The 20,416-nt window shown below is 42.3% G+C and overlaps 1 protein-coding gene across 10 annotated transcripts in view; it reads right to left on the minus strand.

Annotated features, from left to right (window-relative positions):
- The window catches only part of LOC144931686 (oxidation resistance protein 1-like), a 151,639-nt gene that overhangs the window by 13,021 nt on the left and 118,202 nt on the right, over positions 1-20,416 (minus strand). For 6 of the 10 annotated variants that reach the window (XM_078855842.1, XM_078855841.1, XM_078855845.1 and 3 more), the window contains 9 exons: positions 13,743-13,822; positions 12,672-12,779; positions 11,750-11,863; positions 11,237-11,443; positions 9,970-10,154; positions 8,006-8,739; positions 7,528-7,693; positions 2,352-2,514; positions 421-501 (listed from right to left, as the gene is read on the minus strand). In XM_078855842.1, the coding sequence (XP_078711968.1) occupies positions 421-501; positions 2,352-2,514; positions 7,528-7,693; positions 8,006-8,739; positions 9,970-10,154; positions 11,237-11,443; positions 11,750-11,863; positions 12,672-12,779; positions 13,743-13,822 (1,838 nt within the window). Of the gene's footprint in view, positions 1-420; positions 502-2,351; positions 2,515-7,527; positions 7,694-8,005; positions 8,740-9,969; positions 10,155-11,236; positions 11,444-11,749; positions 11,864-12,671; positions 12,780-13,742; positions 13,823-18,854; positions 19,350-20,416 lie in introns of those variants that run through there. The other 4 variants (XM_078855836.1, XM_078855838.1, XM_078855843.1 and 1 more) reach the window with 4 other exon arrangements.

The raw sequence follows: 20,416 nt of genomic DNA on the forward strand, positions 1-20,416 counted from the left end.
ATGTTTCCTAAAAGTGTACAGTAGCTGCTAGGCTTACATTAAACGAGCCATCGCAATGCAACAGATTCTGTGGGTATCTGTTTGCAATTGCTGATGACTGTGTTTGATGACATGATATTACGTAGAAAATTCCCTCAGCTATTTTCCATTGCACAATTCATTTAAGCAGCACTTCAAAAGTGTCTGCAGATTATTAATTGATTAGTTACATGGAGCAAACAGTTTTTACCATTAGCATCTCCTGGAATGCATGGTGTATTTCATAAGGGAATTTTCTAGAGTAAAATAAGAAACCCAAAATAACCACAAAGACATGCATAATTTGACAAATAAAACACAGCGGGACGCAGCAAGCAGTATTATGAGTGATAACAATGAAAGCAACAATGATAAAAAAAAATCACTCCTAGGTCCTGCCACCTTCAGACGTTTGCAGAGGTTACGGAGCTCTCCAGAATTAAGTTCATCAATTCTGCGATGGTACTCACTGACAGAAACAACCTAAACAAACAAGACGCAGGAGGGCACAAGGAAACAAAAGACAAACACGTGGCTCCACAAAATGGACAACTTTGGCATGGACAAGAAATAAAATAAAAAAAACACGTACATATATAGCAACATTTAAAGCTGCTACACTGATCACTAGTTATCACATTACTCCGAAAAGTCGGGATTTTTTTTTCCTTTATCAAATATTCACAAGACTACATGTTAGAAGAAATTTGAAAGCGCAAGCTTGGTATATTAATGTATTCAAATGGGCAACTATTCACACTATTAATATTAATTTCTCAAGATTTATTACTGCCATTACATACATATATATGTACTCTCTATATAAAAACACGTGCATGTATAGGGCGGCCACAAGCTATGTATTAACATAGTTACGGTTAAAAATTTTATTAAAACCTGTAGAGACAGCCCCGTGTTACGTCTACTATGCTCAAGATCAATTGATTGTGATGTGGGCTTGTGCACACACCGCATTAACTATCCTTATGGCGGTACCCCGGGTTACCAAATAATACAAAATGGGCCGAGGCAATTAAATATTTTATTTCTGGGATACCATTTTTTCCCAGGGGTGTACTTAACTCTGCAGCTGGGGTACCAATCAATCCGAAATCGGTGCTACTCTGCGATGTCGAAACGCAGCGAGGACGATTGCGCTCAAACCCTGAACGTTCGTACGCACCGTGGTGGTGCATCGTGTACAGCTCGTCGAGATGAGTCGATTGCCGCATCGCCGACCATCAACAGACTAAAAATGACTGCATCGCTATGGTATCCCAGGGTACCGCCATAAGTGTAATTATGCAATGTTGGCCGACAGCATCAGACTCAGCCAGCCCCAAGGGCTCACAGTCAAATAGTTCACAGCGAAAACACGTTATCAAATATAATTAAGCTGTATTATTGACATGTTATTGCAAGCTGTATTATTAAAAAAACAATAAATATCCATACAGAGCTAAGAATAGTGCCATTATAAAGTCACTTTCTGTAGGTTAGGCAAAGTAACCATGACGAAACACGAGTGGAAAAACCAGAACACTTGTTTTCTTGCGGCTATTCGGCATCATTTAACTATTTACTATTCACATCCATCGTGAAGCAGGTGGTGATTTGTTCCATTACATTTTTGATACGCACTTTAAACTGCATTTTTTTTTTTACGACGATAATGCAGTCATGTTCTGGAGTGATGAGCACATTTCAAGAGCAGTGTGAAGTTGGCTAAAATGTGCGATTGCAGAGACAGAGATCTTGAAAACGTCGTTCATGACATTTGGGCAATAACCTAATGTTGTCAGTCTTTCATGTTCACCAGCAAGCAAGATAGGGGCATGCCATTAGAGGGACAGGCAGGATACTTTCATGAAAATCAAAGCTCTCCCTTGGAAGGGCACTATTGCGTCTCAATTGGATCTCACCTGCTGTTATATACAGATGTGATTTATTAGTGAAGTAATGCGTGGCCTCGTGGTGAGCAATGCCAGGTGTAACCCAAGCATGAGTTTTCTCGGTGATAACTTTTCTATGTATTATACCACCCCCCAAGGTCCTGAAACGACACACGTCTCCATCCAGGGGAGAAAAGTATTGAAATACTCACTAACCTAGAACTATAGACAGAGTTGTACAGTTAAAACCCAAAAAAAACCCCTACACAATGTCCAAAAACTAGAACCATTTTCCAATGTGACAAGTTGAACAAAGCACAGGGAAACTATTCGACGTTCAAGTGCTGTTATAAATACTAAAATTCACTGTACGAACGTTTCTCTGAAAATTAGACCGGTGGGTTAGTATTTACGGGCAGGCTGCTGGGCTATGGAACTTACCTCCCATTCCTTCCCAGAGGCCTCGTCATAGACGTCGTCGATCATGTCGGACTCCTCACTCTTCTCCACCACCACGAAGCCGGGCTCTTTGCCGGGCTCGCCCCCCTCCACGCCGTACAGCTCGGGACTCCACTGCACGAAGAAGGCGAAGAGGTGATCCGCCCTGCAGACACACGGACAGCGGGAGCAGCCAGGTCACAAATATCTTTATAACAATTTTTCTTTTTATTTCACCAGGTAAGGCCCACCGAACGAAATAGCTCTTTTTCAGAAGCGACCTGGCCACAAATGATAGCTCGACGAATAGGCATGTCACGTGGAAATTTATAGCAGCCAAATACTCTAAACGCGTGTTAATTAAAAATATGGCGGGAAAAACCGGAGGCCTCGGAGGAAAACCCACACTGTCACGGCGATCAAACCCACGACCTCCTGTATACCAGGCGAAGTCGTTAACATCTCACCACCGTGAAGATCAAAGCTGTTGATGCCACCGCACCTCGTTAACTCTTTCGACCATCTGCCAGACCACCCCACAGGTACTGCACAAGTCTTGTGACCTCAAAAAAAAATCTGCCCAAAAAGTATCCCACTATCTGGTCGTAGGTCTTCCCATTGGCTGTCAGACTCATGGAGACCACTCAGATGCCTGTCTCCTTCCCAAGACAACCTCTGCTGCTTGAATCCACAAAAGAGAAATGCAATTAGGTACGCATGGCCAGGAGTAATGTCAACCGTCACAACCGCCACAACATTCACGCTCGTCGTCATCCGTTACGTCGTCGCACATTTTAGCCAGAGTAAATCTTGAAAATCGGTGTAGATATGTATCACTGGCAGACATACAGAGATTTAAAAACCTCCAATTCAGATTCTGCAGGCAAATGATGACATTTGGAAAATTTACTGGTACATTTTATGGTTACGTTAATTATATTTGGATATATGTTGAACAAAGTGCAGTTATTTGGCTCCAAAATTAGTTTATAATCAAACAATTCTTAGCATGAAATTAAATATTGCGTGATATTAAATTAACCTGACTATAGTAATAACACATTTAACAACCTTTGTATGAGATATAGTTTATGGGCAAAGATCTTAAGGCCTAGGGCAATATAAAACATAGTGTTATATTAAGGCTCAAATCAGACACGGTAAACTCAAATTAAGGCTAATAGGGCTTTGTTCAATAAAAAAATAACACTGAGTAACAGAAGACACATTAAGAGTGTGTGTGTGTGTTGTGACCTCAGATGCACTGGATGTGTTGGTTAATGCACAGATATCCTGTGCTACTGTTGCACAATATATGCAGCCTATAAATCATTCCATTTAATGGCCATGGATAGCCAAGAACAATACACTTTGTGTAAAATAGCTGGCCCAACATGAATTAGTTTAATTAGGTAATGCTTGGCATCAATTGAGATGACATCATTGTATGAAGTCACCAGCCATGGCTGTCTATTCTATTGCTCTTTTGCATTGCGAGCTATAAAAGGTTGGACACTAAAGGGGCTATCCTTTGAGCACGTACGCAAAAATCTGACACAACTTGACCCCTCCCCCTCCCTGTACGCATGCGTACTTTTTACACCCCCCCCCCACACCTGCGTGCGTACGCTTGACACCCCCCCCCCACGAATCCTATAGAACGGCCGATATTTAATCCATGCGGAAACGATCAAGGATTAATCATATTAACGTGTTTAAGCAAACAGATAGTCCACCGCCGGAGTATTGTAGAGGCGTACTTACATTGTCAGTAGACCCCTATACACAAGCATACGCATTTGGGTTAACCCCCCCTCCACCCATATAAGATTTTAAGCAAAGATACAAAACTACCATATAAATGATGACAACATATTTTCTAAGTTTTCTTGTACTTGCTTTAGGTTTTATATCATTATGGACGGGCCAGGGGTATTAATAAAAACAGCGTATCCATGAACTGCACAATAGTTATAATACTTTCAAGTTATATACTGTAGTGTCATTCATGCAAAAAGCATCCCATAACGCTGTACATTAATTATAAATGAGGACCAAATCCCATATACAGCCACTACCAAGCAAAAAAAACTCTACTACCGTGCAAAAGAAAAAAAATGAATAAACAAATTGATTAATTTCGATTTAAAGCTTTCGTGACTGCAGGGATTCATCTTCTTGGTTCATTCGGTAAAGTCACGTCGAAGGGAAATAATAAAATAAAACAATAAAATAATTCTCACGACGTTTCGGCCACAACGCAAGCAGCCGTCCTCCGGTGAAGAACAGGTCTATTATTTCCCTTCTACGTGACTTTACCAAAAGAACCGAGAAAATTGATGAATGGCACCAAAATAAGAAGCAGTTTCCCCAACAAAGAAATACTCAACCAGTCTGCAGTGAGACACTTGCCATCTGATGGCAAGTTCTCACCAAGTCCAGACTGCACCAATGACCACACTCGCACGCTTAAGCACAACCTTGGGTTACCTTCGAAGCAGGAGTTTTCTCTGCAAGTGTTCCCGTCAAGGCCTGGACGCACCGATGCGTACTGCATAACGTGCGTGTGCAAATATCAAACGCAGAGGCTTTCCAGCACTGCAGACCACTCCACATGGCCAAGCGATCACGTGGGTGTCCGCAAAGTCAACAAGTAGAGGGCGGGACCCATCTGGTTTAAATTTGCCATGTACCAAGTATGTCCCTAGCGGTCACGGTCACAGTAAATAACCAATGGTGGTTTTAACACCACCGGCAAAATGACTTGTGTGTTATAAATACCACCTTTGAAGGGCATAGCATAGGATATAAACCGGAATTCCGGTTGGGCTTTCTAACATTTCTCCTGCCTTATACTACGTATACAGCAGTGCCGTTGCAAATGTCGAAGTCCATGTCCCATGAGTGTGTATATGTGTGCAGGGACATTTTGTAAAAGTATTAATAAAAAATACGTAATTTTCCCATGAGACATTTATACCATTTGGCTATTTTTCGATTCCTTTGTTCACCTCCTGAAATAAACGATTGATGCAGTTCAGATTGGCAATCACCGTACAGTTATAATTTAAAAGTATGCAATTGTCGATACAGCAATCTCACTGTAATATAAATCAGCAGTGGCGTTAATCAAAGCTGCTGTGCCGTTTAGCGCATGAAAATCAACGTGGAAATATTTAAACCCTTTCATTTTGCACCAAGTTGAAATATTTCTCGAAAACTACAGCAACATCGTTTCGCCCATGAAGTCATGAGAGTGAAAACGGCTGACGTCATCCCAATGGAGACCGTCAAGCAAATAACTTTTAAATGAACAAATTAAATTAATTAACTTGAAATAACTAGTTCAACCTAACTTTTGAATTCACCTCCTGCCGGTCACTTTTTAAAGAGCCGTACATACCGACACGAAGAAGTCTTACGCGTCACAGGGGGAGCAACGTGTACAGTACGCGTAATAAATGCAAACGCCGCATTTATTTCCATCAAATGGAAGAACAACAAACTTTCAGACACGATAACATCACCACATCACAGTTGCTTATTATGTACAGCGACAACCCCCCGTGTCACTGTCAACCGAAGGCTAATCTCTTTTTTACCGGTTTGTCAGATGTAATTTTCACGTGCGATTGGATTTTGGTAGCAAAGCCTAAAAATGGCACCGAAAAAATGGGCGACGACACATTATACTGTATAGTCTTGGTTCTTTCGGTAAAGTCACGTAGAAGGGAAACAATACAATAATACAAATATAAAACAATAAAATTCTCACGACGTTTCGACTGCAACACAAATTTGAAAAAAGTGTCGGTTTTTTCAAATTTTCTTGCTGTGTTTTTCACACCTGATGATGATTACTTGTGTTGCAGTCGAAACGTCGTGAGAATTTCATTGTTTTAAATTTTTATTATTTTAATATTTCCCTTCTACGTGACTTTACCGAAAGAACCAAGAATATGAATCCCTGCAGTCACGAAAGCTTTAAATCAACATTACACTGTGTAACAAAAGAAATATATTTTTTGGTTCCTGGGTAGTAAGTTTTATTTTTTAATTGCTTATGCCTCAAAAGTACAGAAAATGGCTATTATGCCCCACAAACTTTGCTTTTGTGACCAGGACAGTGATATTTTGAAATGTACCTATTTTCAATGAGAAAACGTGTGCATTTGTGTCATTCCTTCACGTCCTGGTCACAAAAGTAAAGTTTGTGGGGAATAATCGCCATTTTCTATACTTTTGAGGCATAAGCAATTGGAAAATAACACTTACTACCTAGGAACAAAAATCGTGTTACATATATAATGCGCCACTATCCCAAGAAAGGGCAGGCCTCCTTCAAATTCCAAAAACTGTCAAAATAATATAATTTTGTGTTGGATATACGCCAGCTCCGTCGAGTGGACAGAAAAATTGTACTGTATCTGACAGCACAAGTGTGTCTTGGGTGTGATACTCACATTAGGGAAATTACCAACATGTTTTTATACAAGCAAGCCCCTTGTGCTCACCACAAAGCGAAGCATTTTTTTTACAACTCGTGGTTCAAATTTGCATAATTCCAGAGTTCTAGAACATGGGTTATAGCCATGTATATTTTAAGACAAGGACAAACAACCCAGACTTGGCAGGCCGGATAGAATAAATGCTTCCACATCAACCAATCTATTATACGAGCTTGTAAATTGTGCATCATGTAGTTCACACATCTGTTGATTTATTGGCATGTTGACAACAAATGATGGAATGCACGCTGGGATTTTGCTGTCAACCCAATGCTATATTGCCAGACACTTAAAAAAAAAGAAGCCCACTCTCAAATGTGTTTTCGCATTGTACGGCGTGTTGTTGGATATGTCCATTGTTATGCTTCAGTTCAATTGCTGAAGAAGTTACAATAATATTGATGAAATCATGATATAATATCAGTACCTCAGCACATGGGCGAAACGTTGGGCATCACGGCAGACACCACCCAGGAAATTCCAAATAACATCGGCGACCTTTATAGCAAATACGCAAAATCATATGTTGTTCCAAAACGTCCCCATTTGCCAAACCTGAGACAGTCAATAGTCCAGAGGCACATTCTGTTGTTTTAGAACAGCATTTCAAAAGCGTTTGAAAGGGCAGCTGTGCGAACCGAGCGTGTACAGACACGTGTTTTTTTTCTTACCTTTCCTGTGGCACGGCAAACCAATATTCTGGTTCAGTATCCTTCTGGGCATACTGCTGCATGCTGGCCTGTGCATGCGTAACGAATGTCTTCATCATGGGCTTGCCCACTCTCAAGCACAGGAACATGACTGCCTTCTTCACCCGTTTTTCACTGGAGAAGACATCTGCAGGGATGACAGGAAAACAGAAGGAACAGTTCATGACAGTGGGTTGCTGCTCTGCAATAAATGCATAAACGTCACATTGCTAGTGTTTTTAATACATCAATGTACCGACATTTAAAAAAAAATCTAAGTAATTAAGAGTAACATTCCAGCCCAAGCACCATTCCACTCATCTCTCAGCAGAAAGTTCAGTGCTCCAAAAGGGGTTAGAGGTTTGCAAATATATATTCTAGGAAAGACAATCAGAGTTGTGTTCAAAAATAAATTTGTATTTCTTAGGTTATTGCAAAAGATAAACAGATAGACACTCGCCTGCATGCTGTATGTTATCTCTCTGCTCTCGCGTATGCTGCAATGTGTGCGACTTCCACATCTTTCTTAGCTCCTCGAGTTCTTCTGACTGCCCTACAACTCCCTTGGCACCTTCGTTAACTTTCTCAGGCTCTTTTTCGACTGAAGCATTTGGTTCAGATTCTGCCGGGGCTTCGGCGCCCGTCTCTGGTTCAGCGGACGCCCGCTCGTCTTTGGCTTTCTCGCTGCCGTCCAAATGATCGCAGGGCTTCGATCCGTCTCCGTCCGCTTCAATAGAGACCTCGTGGCAGGTGGTCTGTGTCGTGGTATCACTGGAGGAGCCTTGGCTCTCGGTGCTGTTCAGATCACGGCCCCCTAGAGATGCATCACCGGCATCCTGCGAATGACTGGTGACGAAACCGCTGTCGCCCGTGGTCCGAGCTTCGTCCTGAGCAGAACCCGCACACAGCTCCGGCGGCTCTGAAGCCGTGAGCGTCTTGTCAGAACCACTGTCGGCAAGGCCCTCGGCTGACCTCGATGACTGCTCGAGTTCATCCGAAGAGGCGACCTCCTCCCGAATGGGAGACAACTCCGATTCCGTGAACACCTCTTCCGACAGAGACTCCTCGGTGCTTTTTGGTGCGGTGCTTGCGCTGTCGTTGCCCGCCTCCATGAGCCGGGACTCCCGCTCCTCGCCGTGTGGTCTGATGCTGCTCGTCTTCTTCCCCAATGCCAAGTTCATCCACTCTTCAGGCCTGTTGATAATGAGTAATACGTAATATTTTTAAAAACTTTCTTTTTTAAACACGCTTTAATAAAATGTACCGTACGAGTAATGGCAGAACTCCACGACTCCAGGAAGTGGCTCCGAAGCTTGCCATAACGTAAGGGACCGTGGTGATTTACAGCCAACGTCAGTTGAGCGTGGACAATTAGACCCAAGCCGAAACATAACATATAAAAAGAATGTTAAAAAATATATAATTTGTTTTTTTTATGATAGAATATAGTATTGTCATTAGTATGACATAAGTATACCAAGTTTGCAGTCGATACCACATTGGTAAGTGGGTTAAAATTGAGTTCCAAGATTTGAGGATACAACAACGACAACAACAACAACAACAGACAGAGTGAGTTAATAAAAAGCGTGTAAAAACATACCATCAACTAAGAAAAATTGCACATGTTACAGAGCTTTTAGGAAAAGTAGCATGTTCTCCGAATATTTATTTTTCAGAATATTTATTTCTATAAGAATTTTTATGTATACTGGAAGAATCCGATACGCTCTAAAGCTCTTTTTCACAGATGTCCAGTAATATTTATTTATATCAGAATATGTATTACTGGTAGGAACCTCCTGGTTACACCAGCCCACAGGGGATTATTGTGTCCGTCCGTTCGTCCGTCGTGCATCCAAAAATGGGAAGGATGGGGCTGGGTGGAGAGGGGAGGGTGGGGAGGGGCTGCGTGGGGTGGGAGGGGTGGGGCTGGGTGGGAAGGGGCTGGTCACCCCGTGGTGCCCTTATAAAACTCAACGTTTAACCTACACACGCCGGCTTGTACCCGCCCTCACAGTCGGCCATATTTGCGGAATACACCACGCCGCCGTTGACCCTGGCCACTGACCGAGCAACCCAACGTTCCTACCAACTCCCTCCGCAGGAATGTGTTTATACTGGAGGAATCCAATAAGCTATGAAGATCTGTTTCACAGATGTCCAGTAAGGACAGGTAAGAACGTCACAACAACAAACAATACAAAAACATGATAGGAGTGCCAAGTATAGGAAATGTAAACAAATCACTTTTTTTAAAAACCCGAGGTATTAACTTATTTTTGAGAAGTGACCTGGCCACAAATGATGGCTCAAAGAGTGTCTCATCATGAGTTCCGCATGCGCTCCTCCGCACGAGTGTCACGTAAACATTTATTTTTGCCGAACGGTAAAACCAACTGGAGACAGTGAAAATTAACGCACATCGGAGTGACATCCTTTATCTTGGTGTTGACGATATCGTGGTACATGGCTGCAGATATCACCTCATCCATTGGACAAATAATTCCATACTCCTCACAGCCGTTCGCTACCACCAGGGGGTCAAGCTTGTGAGGATCAAACATGATGTTGTTTGGTGTGACCAGAAGCACCCCTCCCACCACTCCCTGCAAGAAACAGAAATGTCCACAGTCAGAGGTTACAAAACCATTAACACCGAATTTACACGTAAGACTGATTTCTGTTCAAATTTGTCAGCATCGTTTATGAACTATACCACACTTTTACTTCGAGGTGCCAGTTCAAGGCATGTTTACTCAGGAAGGAAGGAAGTGGTTGCTGACCAAATATGTCAAAACCGTACAGCATTGATACACAAAAAATGGAAGTAAACAGCATTGAAAAGTTACCCTGTGCTTGAGACTCCTTCTAAAAATGCCTACTTTAATTCGACATGAGCAAACACGCATGCACCAGCAAACTCACGCTGTATGCAACATAACTCTCTCTCCCCCTGAGTAATTAGATTCATTTATTACGATTTAGGTCCGTGATTAAATTCTTAAATCCGAGAAGCCATTCGCTTTTGTCTGGGTTTTTTCCCCCGTCTGATATGCATTAATACTGCAAAGGTTTGCGCGGTTGTGCTGAAAACACATCTCGCTCGTAGCATTTCTCGTTAGAGTCGTTTGTTTCCACCGCGGCCATAAATGCATCGTTAGCATTTTTTTGTTGTTGTACGCAGCTTGCGCTAATCACCAAATTCTTATTCCTCGTGAGCACCATTCGATCAAGCACCACCGATTAGTACGGTTGGCTATGTACGGTGCGAAATAAGTTCAACGTACATACATACAAGCACAAACTCAACAGTATCCCACTCGCCTTCACATAACCACCCAGTGCCCACCGCTCTCCGCACTCAATAGCAACGTCTCTATCTTACAGGAACACTGCGGTAACTAAGGACATGGGATATATTTCCAAACAAACCCCCAGACTGCTTTAATCGTCCACCGAAGCTATGCAGCCAATTGGTTCGCAGCACACTTTTCACAGATACAGAACCTACAACAAGCATGTGTCATCACGGCTGCTACAAAACCTTGAACACAATTGCCAGAGATCAAGTGGATGATTTCCCATGTGACACGAGTGCACGCACATACATGCATCACGACCGTGAGAAGCGATCATCTTCACGCGCCAAACGCAAACCGTGCACGCTTCGGTCCGGGCAGCGCATCACCTTTCCGTTGGTGATGTACTTGCAGTTGATCTTGAGGAAGCGCTCGCTCAGCGCTTCCTCCTCCTCCGACGTGGACGAGACAACGCGAGCCGACCGGGCAGGATTGGGCGATGACGTTGCGGGCGCGGGCCTCTCCGACGGCCGCTGCATCGCTGGCTCCGTGTCCTGGAAAGGGCAGGCGGGGGCGGTCGGTTTCGAGCGCAAGAGCTGTGTGGCGAAAGCCCGGCCGCAAGAACGGTGTGAGAGTGAGCGAGAGCGCGCGTGTCGCACAAACTGCCGGCGAGGATTTGCTCGCGGTCGCGACAGCAGGCGAAGTTAAAGCCGGACGTATTGAGTGTTTTTTCGCAAAATCAATCGCGTTTGACTTGAGGCTTATTTGTGAACACTGTTCTTCGGGCAAGCCGGGGATGTCAATGGCAATGCGCGTACATAAATGGCTTAACTGCGTGCGTAGGTCACGGCGTAAATATAACTTGAAACAAACGCCGGAGTCTTCAACCCCTATGTTAATACCTGCAGTTTCTCAAACTCGGCCTCTGAAGACGTAGGAGACAGCGGGCTGACAGGACTCGCAGATGGGGAACTCCCATCGCTGGACATATAGTCTGGGTCTGGACAGTACAGCATCTGATGAACAGAGAAACGATCATACACACATGTACGCAGTGTGTGTGCATGTGATCAAGTGGTTCTGGTCACCCACCCCCTCGTGTATCATGCCGGCTTTCATAGGTGCTCGCTAACACTTGCCCCTACAATCTGTTAAGGCTATACGGGGGATCATTGTCTTTGTAAGCTACTGGTGCCATCTCCGCTGACAACCGTAAACAAAACAATATTTTCAGGCGTGAGACTATTAAAAACATGATGATAATATCAATAAGATATTGTTTTCTAAACATCCCTACAATGTCAAACACATGTGTGGCACATACACGAGTTCGAATGAGAAAAACAAACTCACTGTTGCTTTCAGAAATACACGTATTTAGCCAACTACTTACAGCCAAGACAAGTCTCAAGGTTACCGTCGCTCATTAAAAATGCTGTCGGCGAAAAACGTTATGCTATTGATTAAATATAGGTCAGTGAGAATCATGAATAACGTTTACAAATGTTTGGGCATGCCTCCCCCCTACAGAACGGCAGGTGGAGGCTGCTCACACATGCGTGCCCCAACTCGCATTCTGCTAGCGGCACTGACATGCTTTTCCGAGCAGAATTGCAACACAATTTGAATTTAAACGAGAGACAATCTTAAACGATATTTATTTTCCAATGATATGCATCGGCAACTATTGCTATACAACACGATTCACGGGCCGGAAATTTACATCTTAAAATGGAGTCGAACAGAAAATGACAAATGTGTATGACATGTTTTGTGCACTCTTCAGAAGGCTTAGTGTGGAGGGGATTTGCGAGATTTGCTTACCTGTCCTGGAACTATCATGCGTGAAAAAAGTTTGTTGAGTTGTACCAGCTCATTAGGAGTGGTGTCGAATTTGAGAGCAATGCTGTTCAGAGTATCCTGGGCACCTGCCTGCAGAGGGGAGACAATTAAACAGGCATGAAACACAAAGCAAATAGAACGGAGACCTCTTTAAGACCCGTCCTGAGATGGGCTTGATATATAACTTTTGTAATGAATGCTATATATTTAAAAAAAGGCTTCAAATTAGCAGGCATCTTTCTTCTAAAAAATGTAAAAAAGAACTAATTTTCAGACAAGGTTTTTTACCAGACCACTTTCTCCATTTGGTGGAACGTTTGTTGAAGTATGTTCAATAGCGTGCAAACAACAGATGATTAAAGTTAAGTAGAAAACAGAACAAGAACAAAACATCATTACCCAAAATGTCAATAGCAAAACAATATAAAACAGCACTGCTTACTGCGTCATACAGAGAATCACAACACCACTTCATTACGTGCTGTTGTGAAGCGTATGGTTAGTAACATAATTAGGCTTTCTGGTCAAATATTTGTATAATGTTGTTTTGGAGTGCCCATAGGCTGTTGGACTAAAGAAACTATTATATTTATACACGAAGCCGTATTATTGTATAACCCATAATCCTCCACAACGGTACAAAATTACGTTATCATCCAACATTGTTGTTTATGCTGAACAGGACTGCATTGTGAAGATGAAGTCCTCTTGCAAATAGCATCTGGCAACCCAAAAGCATTTGCTTACAGCCCCAACTCTGTTGACGAGGCCCAAAGGTTGAATAAACTGGTCCAAAGTTTGCGTACATGAATAGTGCTGCATGACAAATGTCACGGAAGTCAATTGTCCAGTTAACTAAAATACATTGCATGTTTATTTGGAGACAAGTGGAAGTGTTCATATAACCCACAATCGATTTGTGTATGCAACCCGATATGCGGGTCAAAGTTGAACACGCAGACGATGGTTTCATCCTGGTTTGTTTCCCCCTTCTATCATTTCCGCGGAATTTGAGGAAGTTGAATCTAACATCTGATTCAACGTGTTCATTACCGTGTACTCCATCGTGCCTTTGGGCTTCTGGAAGGACATTCTTCTTTCTTTTCGCTCGCCTGACTTCTTCTGGCCTGTGTCTGCAACCCCCACAAAAGACGAGCGATAAGGGGGGGAGGGAAATATAATATTATGTTGAATCAGACGCAATACACAAACACAATCAATTCCATCAGTAAATTTCTCCCATTGTGTACTACAAGGATTATATATATAACAACAAATGGGGAATTCAGGATCTTTTGATTATTTTGCCAGGGGGAAAGTGTGGGGAATACGAGATGGACCAATCAATTGTTGATGCGGGGATATCTGCATAAGAACAATTACTGGACAAATGGCAATCAAGGCTACAATCATAGCAGCTTAAAATTAGATATTTTACAGTGGGAGGGATGTGCCCCACATGCATCTGCTCTTTGTTCCAGGATTAGAATAGCGGGCTCAGTGGTTTATTTCAGAATTCCACGATTTACAATGCTTATTTGTCTTTGGATGTATACTGATGCATTGCAGAACACTGTGTGCCTGCATAAGTTATAAGCATCTCAAATTACCCGTTAAAGACGGGGAATGGAGCATAAACGATGTTAGTCCAATATACAATGAACCTGGCAACCTGAGTTCCATTTTCTCAGCCACAAAGATTTTCTCATCAATTGCTAGTGTCATCTTAAGCAGTCATGAGCACACCTTTCACCAACGTTCATCAACCGGCATGGTGAAGTATGGTCAAACAACCCCCAAGACCGATACGGCGTGGTGAAGCCTCCATCCAACAGCATATTGACAGATTGCGATTGTCATTTATTTGGATTTGAAATACGGTATAAACGTACATGAACAAGCTCATATATAAAGACTTTAATAATTCAGGAGATAAAACCCACCTTATTTAAAAGTGGAAGACTGAATAGAAGAAACTTAAGTCTTTAGTTCTTGCGAGATAGATTTGGCAGAAAGTTTCGCAGGGTTCTTTAGTCAGCAGCACTATAATCTTGAGCAATCGTTTTGTGCGTTAAAAAATAATTACATGCTCAATATAGCATAGAGGGTTTATTTATTAGCGACGCACAGTGGCTAATATATGTGTAACAGCCCATGTGCAATTAAAGCTTGCTTTGAGTCAAACAAATGTTGTGGTAAAACAAGGGCAATGATGAGGCGATGAGTCAGTATAAATTATCTTATAGCGTCACAATAAATACAAAACTCCCAATGGACTGTCTGCTGGCCAAATTGCATTAATGTAATCACGCTGTTAAAATGTAAATATTATTCAGCAGTGGCAGGGTCTTCTTGCTGGGTGTTAAGGCCATTAAAAAAAGTCATCAGTGCTGGGCATCTAGAGAGGATAAAGGGGCCTGAAAAGTTCACGTCAACATAGGCGAATATAAAAATACTTAAACAAGAGAGCTTTTATATCGATTGATAAAAGCTCCTTTGCAAATATAAAAGTGTGTTTGTTTACCCAGGAGAGCTGCAGTGAGTCTCAAAACTTTGTCAGAAGGGCCCTGCCAGATTTATATATACCGAGGGGCATCGTTGTAATCCAAAATATAATCCCGAATGAGTAATTTGTGGGTAATGTTTCAGCATTTGGATGTTTGGCTAATACCAGTTACGGTGTATGTTTCTTTTGGCCATGGGAGGAAATCAGAGAACTCGGATATAGAAACTCCACAGTGCAGCATCTGAGTCGGCAATCAAAACCCTTCTCGCTGTATTTTGAACTTCTTTCGTCCCCTACGCAGCGAACCGTGCTAAACGGAGGTGCTGTCAGGCACGAGTGTTACCACTGCACTACCTTTCCGCCCAAAGGGAATTGATAACTGCAACATTGCATGATTGCAAATTCATAGCGATGTGAGCAGAGGTTAAATGACAAAAGCAATGGCTGCATTCATTCTGGTTTAGCTCTTGGTAAAGACATTTCACCGACGAGCTAACATATCAGACACTTAATCTCGTGCCATAGACTTATCACTGTACACATTGGAGGCTGGGGTATCAACCACACACTTAATTTGGCCAAAAGACATTACGAGCGGTGATTCAAAGGGATCAACATATCTGGCCATATGCCGGAAAGTCCACTCATTGGAAAGCCAAGAAGGCAATGATTATCACAGAGGGGAACAGGTGGGAAAGTGAGATACATTGCAAGCACAGGTTACCGGGTGGCATTATCAGCATACGGAGACTTGAAATGGATGGTTAAAAAAGACTGACAATGACATGCGCGAGCTCTGCAGACTCGCTGGCTCTGCAGGCTCGCTGGCTCTGCCTCCATTAGGTTGAGTGACAACACATGACTCACGATCATATCAAGGAAACAGGAAATTTGTGCATGATGAAGGGCACTGCAGCCTTACTCAATCACTCGTTTGCTTCGACCTTGCACACTACTTTAATCTACCAGACATTGCACTGACATGTTATTACAAACATAAAGATTTTTGTCAATCATAAAATACAACTGTTTCAATAAAAACATTTTCTACAACTATTTAGATTACTATATACACATGCTGAGATAACTGTTGAAAGCAAAGTACATCCTGCTCATTGAATGTTAACAATGCTGCTACTGTATGCAGACATACATTTCATGCCAATAATGGTAGCAAAGTGATTTGCTTCTCCATCATAAACTGCAGCACACGCCTGGCAGTAATTGCCAAGATAAAGTTGCAAGCTAACTGGTTTTACGATGTGGTTGGAGCCAGTTCACGTGCTGTAACCATCACAAAATCACAAACGTCACCTGTGCACACTGTGAACCATGTTGGGGTCTGCATATGTTGTAGTGTTAAATGAATATGTACATGAGAGTGGGGGTTCAGTTAGTAGGACACTGTACAATGAAGCCAGTTACCCAAGTTCAATTCCTAACATCATTGCCAAGTAACATATGAACCAACATCTGCAATTGTGGTAGGTTATGATAAAACAACTTTTTTATTTTACCAGGTAATTCCTATTGAGCTGTATAGCTCTTTTTCAGAAGCGATCTGGTCATAAATGATAGCCCAATAAAGTGGCTGAACATGTGTAAATTTATAGTAGCCAAATACTCTAAGACGCATGATGTTGAATCTAAATGTGGAGGGGGAAACTGGAGGACCTGGAGAAAAATCCACACGACAATGGGGAGAGACACACGCAAACTCCAAATATACAGGCATCAGGGTCGGGATCGGACCCACGACCTCCTCCATACCAGGCGAGGTAGTTAACATCTCGACACCGTGCCAGGGTATGGCAACGCTTTTATCAAGCAATTGATTGACAAAAGGTTATACATTATTCATCAATATTACAATTAATATATAACCAAACATGACGCATGTACTTGGCCAGACACACTCCTGCCTAAAGTTATACTTAACATCATGGAACATTTTTGTGGTTGCGGTCATATTATTTATTCTGAAAGTTATAAAACATTTAACACTTGTCTACCTTACAGCAAACAGCTCTATGCTAAGTCCTTTGTTTGCATCCGTCTGAAGTTTGGAGACCCGAAAAAATTAAATATGACAATTAATTTGGTGTTTAAAAATGATGTGAACGAAGCTGTTTGCTCATCCAGTGCGGCACAAGCAAACGGTACGAAACACATCAAACATTAATCATATCAAGGTGCAGCAAGTTATCCTGTGCTATGCACACACCATGTTAGACTGCAATTTCAGATGCTGTACATTTTTTATTGCACTAACTACAAATGACAACGCTTGTATAACATTGATTATTTTGGATATTAAGATTTTGACTAGTTTTAGGTTATCACTGAGCAATCCCAAAAACATTAGATAATTTTGCTGAACATCGAATATAATTTTATCAACGTATTTTAGAATTACCATAAAAGAGATCACACGATGGTTAGTTAACTCAACACATTCAATAACTACGTAAAATAACAAAATATATATACATTTGTTCATGAGATATAGTATTTGATACAAATTTGAACAAATGGCGTTCTTTAAATAGGCCATTGCCCAAAACGTTAGACTTTTGTTTATTTACTTTTGCAAGAGTGTTAATAACACACATGGCACTTATTTTTTTTACAAATTCAATAGGTTTATACATTTCAATTGACCTTCTGGGGTAATTCACTATATAAATACGTAATATTGTGTACGCATTTATAAGGGACACATTTACATGCTAGCCAATGTTTTTGTTGTTGTAACATTTTGACCAAAACATTCATGTGTCAACTAACAATAATGAGCACATGGCCAAGATATGCTTAGGCTATTTTGTCAACATTTGAATCTCGTCTCTATCAAACTGGTTTACACCAGTACGCATTCAGAAATGCAAATTCGTATACTTTGTATGAACATGTCATTTTCAAGTGAATACACAAAAGTTCCTGAATACATGTTCACGTAACAGTCAGCCCTTGCATTCAAATATTGGAACAGTAGTTTGATGAGTTCACAGCGACTGGTGGGATTTGGTAAAATCTAGCACAAATTTCAATGTGCCTCAAGATGTGTCAAGACGAAAGGCATTAAGAGAAAATGTAATTGCAATTACATCCGACTTGAAAAGCTTACACGCACTCGTCTGACCTGTGACATTTAACAAATCATGTTTCCACACGACATCAACTCAAGCGAGGATAGGTGCAAGCACCTATTCAGTAATTGTTAAAATGCATAAGCAAAGCACGCATGTGTGTCCACCCACCCATTGAGGAAATATACGCAGCTTATAAGCAGAGTAGATCTCTATTTGACATTCTACCAAATATTAACTTTACAACCCCACTCGTGTTGGGGGGAGTGGGGGGCGAAATGTCAACTACCTCGCCTGATATACAGAAGGTCATAGGTTCGAGCCCGACCCTGACACCTGTATTTTTGGACTTTACATGTTCTCCCCGTGGTCGCGTTAATTTATCTCCGGGTCCTCCGTTTTTTCCCTCCACATTCAGAAACAAGCGTTTTAGAGTATCTGGCCGCTATACATTTCCATACGATGAGCCTCTTCGTTGAGCTATAATTATTGGCCAGGTCGCTTATAAAAAATAGCTAAACATCTCTGTGGGCCTTGCCTGGTAAAATAAAGCATAAAAAACACATTTACCTTCAGGCGAGTCATAATCATATTTGAGAGGTCCATAATGATACTGCCGGATACCGGGTTGAAGTTCAACCACAGCGGCACGGGGGGCTAACTGCAGAGATGCCTGCTCCTGGGTGCAAACGCCATCGTGCCCCTTTGCCCCAGCGCAGCTTTCCTCCTCCACGATCGGCTCCAATTCATCTCTCTTGCTGCTGCTGCTGCTGAACAACGCGGCGAGCGGAATCCACGTAGTGAGCGTGGCACGGGGCGAGTCTGGAGGCTTTGGCGAGTCCGTGGAGCTGGCGGGACTCGTCGGTGCCTTGTCCCCTTCTTGGTACCCGTCGATGAATTCAACCTCAGAGTTTTGAAAAAACTCGGCGGTGCTTCTGATGACCGTGTTCAGAAAGTGTTCCATGACGAGCTGAGCTACGTCCGTTCCCGGCTGTCCCCTGCAAAAACTATTCCCACAGGTGTACCGGCGGCAAGTAATGTAAGCGTCAGACAGGCGCTGCAAGTGCGGACATGGTTTATAGTGGCTCTCGCTTTGTGGGAGTGAGATACCAAACTTCGCTCAGCCTTGGACTAACGTGGAGTTGTAAACATCACGTGCACACCACTTCCTTCAACAAAAAACCCGCACTGTATCCAGCCACTGTACTCTTTGTGCAGAGGGGCATGGGTGTGGGTTGAGACCTGTCAGTATGCCAATAATTCAATGTGTGTAAGATAATTTGCCAGTGCTTCCACTTACACGGTATACACTGATATGTAGACAGGCATATAAAAAAGTGCAAATATTGTCAAGATACTGCATTCCTGAAATTAAACTGCACGCCCAAGAGCAGAGACAGTGGTGAAACTATTTCCATCAAGGACAACTTGAGCTATCACCACATTAGTAAATGTGCTATTATATCTCGGCCACCATAATTCAAACACCAAATGAATACGCAGCAGCCAATATGCCCTCCTTCCCAAATCCCATCAGCCACACGGCCTTCTGAAAGTGCATAATTTCAACAGCATTGGTTTAATACAAGCAAACTGGAGACCAGATTCGACAGTGTCATCAGCCGTCAAACTTTATTGACCCAATGGTGGTAGAATGATGTACCCCCAGAAGGCCGTGTGACTGATGGGATGTGTGAAAACTACTTTATTCCCATGTGCAGGGACAGACACGGGAAGGTGAACTGTCTGCTTATAGATTTTGTTGTGCACCTCCGATTAGCACGGTTGGCTGCATACGGTGCAAAAGAAGTTCAACATACATACGTTACTTATATCATCTACAATGACATGAATTAAATAAGGGACTTGACTCTCTCACCCTCAGACCTGCTACTGCGAGATGCAACTATTTCCATGTTCAGCATTTAGAAAATAAATGTTTGTTTACAACAGAAACCCACATGTCATTTGTATGTGACCGTCTGCCCGTCCCTCACAGCCAGCCAGCAAAACTTGAATTCATACACAGCCCTGTCCCTCTCCACCATTCTCTTGTCTTCTTAGATAATTTTCTCGTTTCGTCTCTGTTAATGTGTCTCTATTCCTGCCCCTTTTTTTACTTCTCCCCTCCC

Source organism: Lampetra fluviatilis, chromosome 4 (genome assembly GCF_964198595.1).
Source record: "Lampetra fluviatilis chromosome 4, kcLamFluv1.1, whole genome shotgun sequence".
NCBI classification, from domain to species: Eukaryota; Metazoa; Chordata; class Hyperoartia; order Petromyzontiformes; family Petromyzontidae; genus Lampetra; species Lampetra fluviatilis.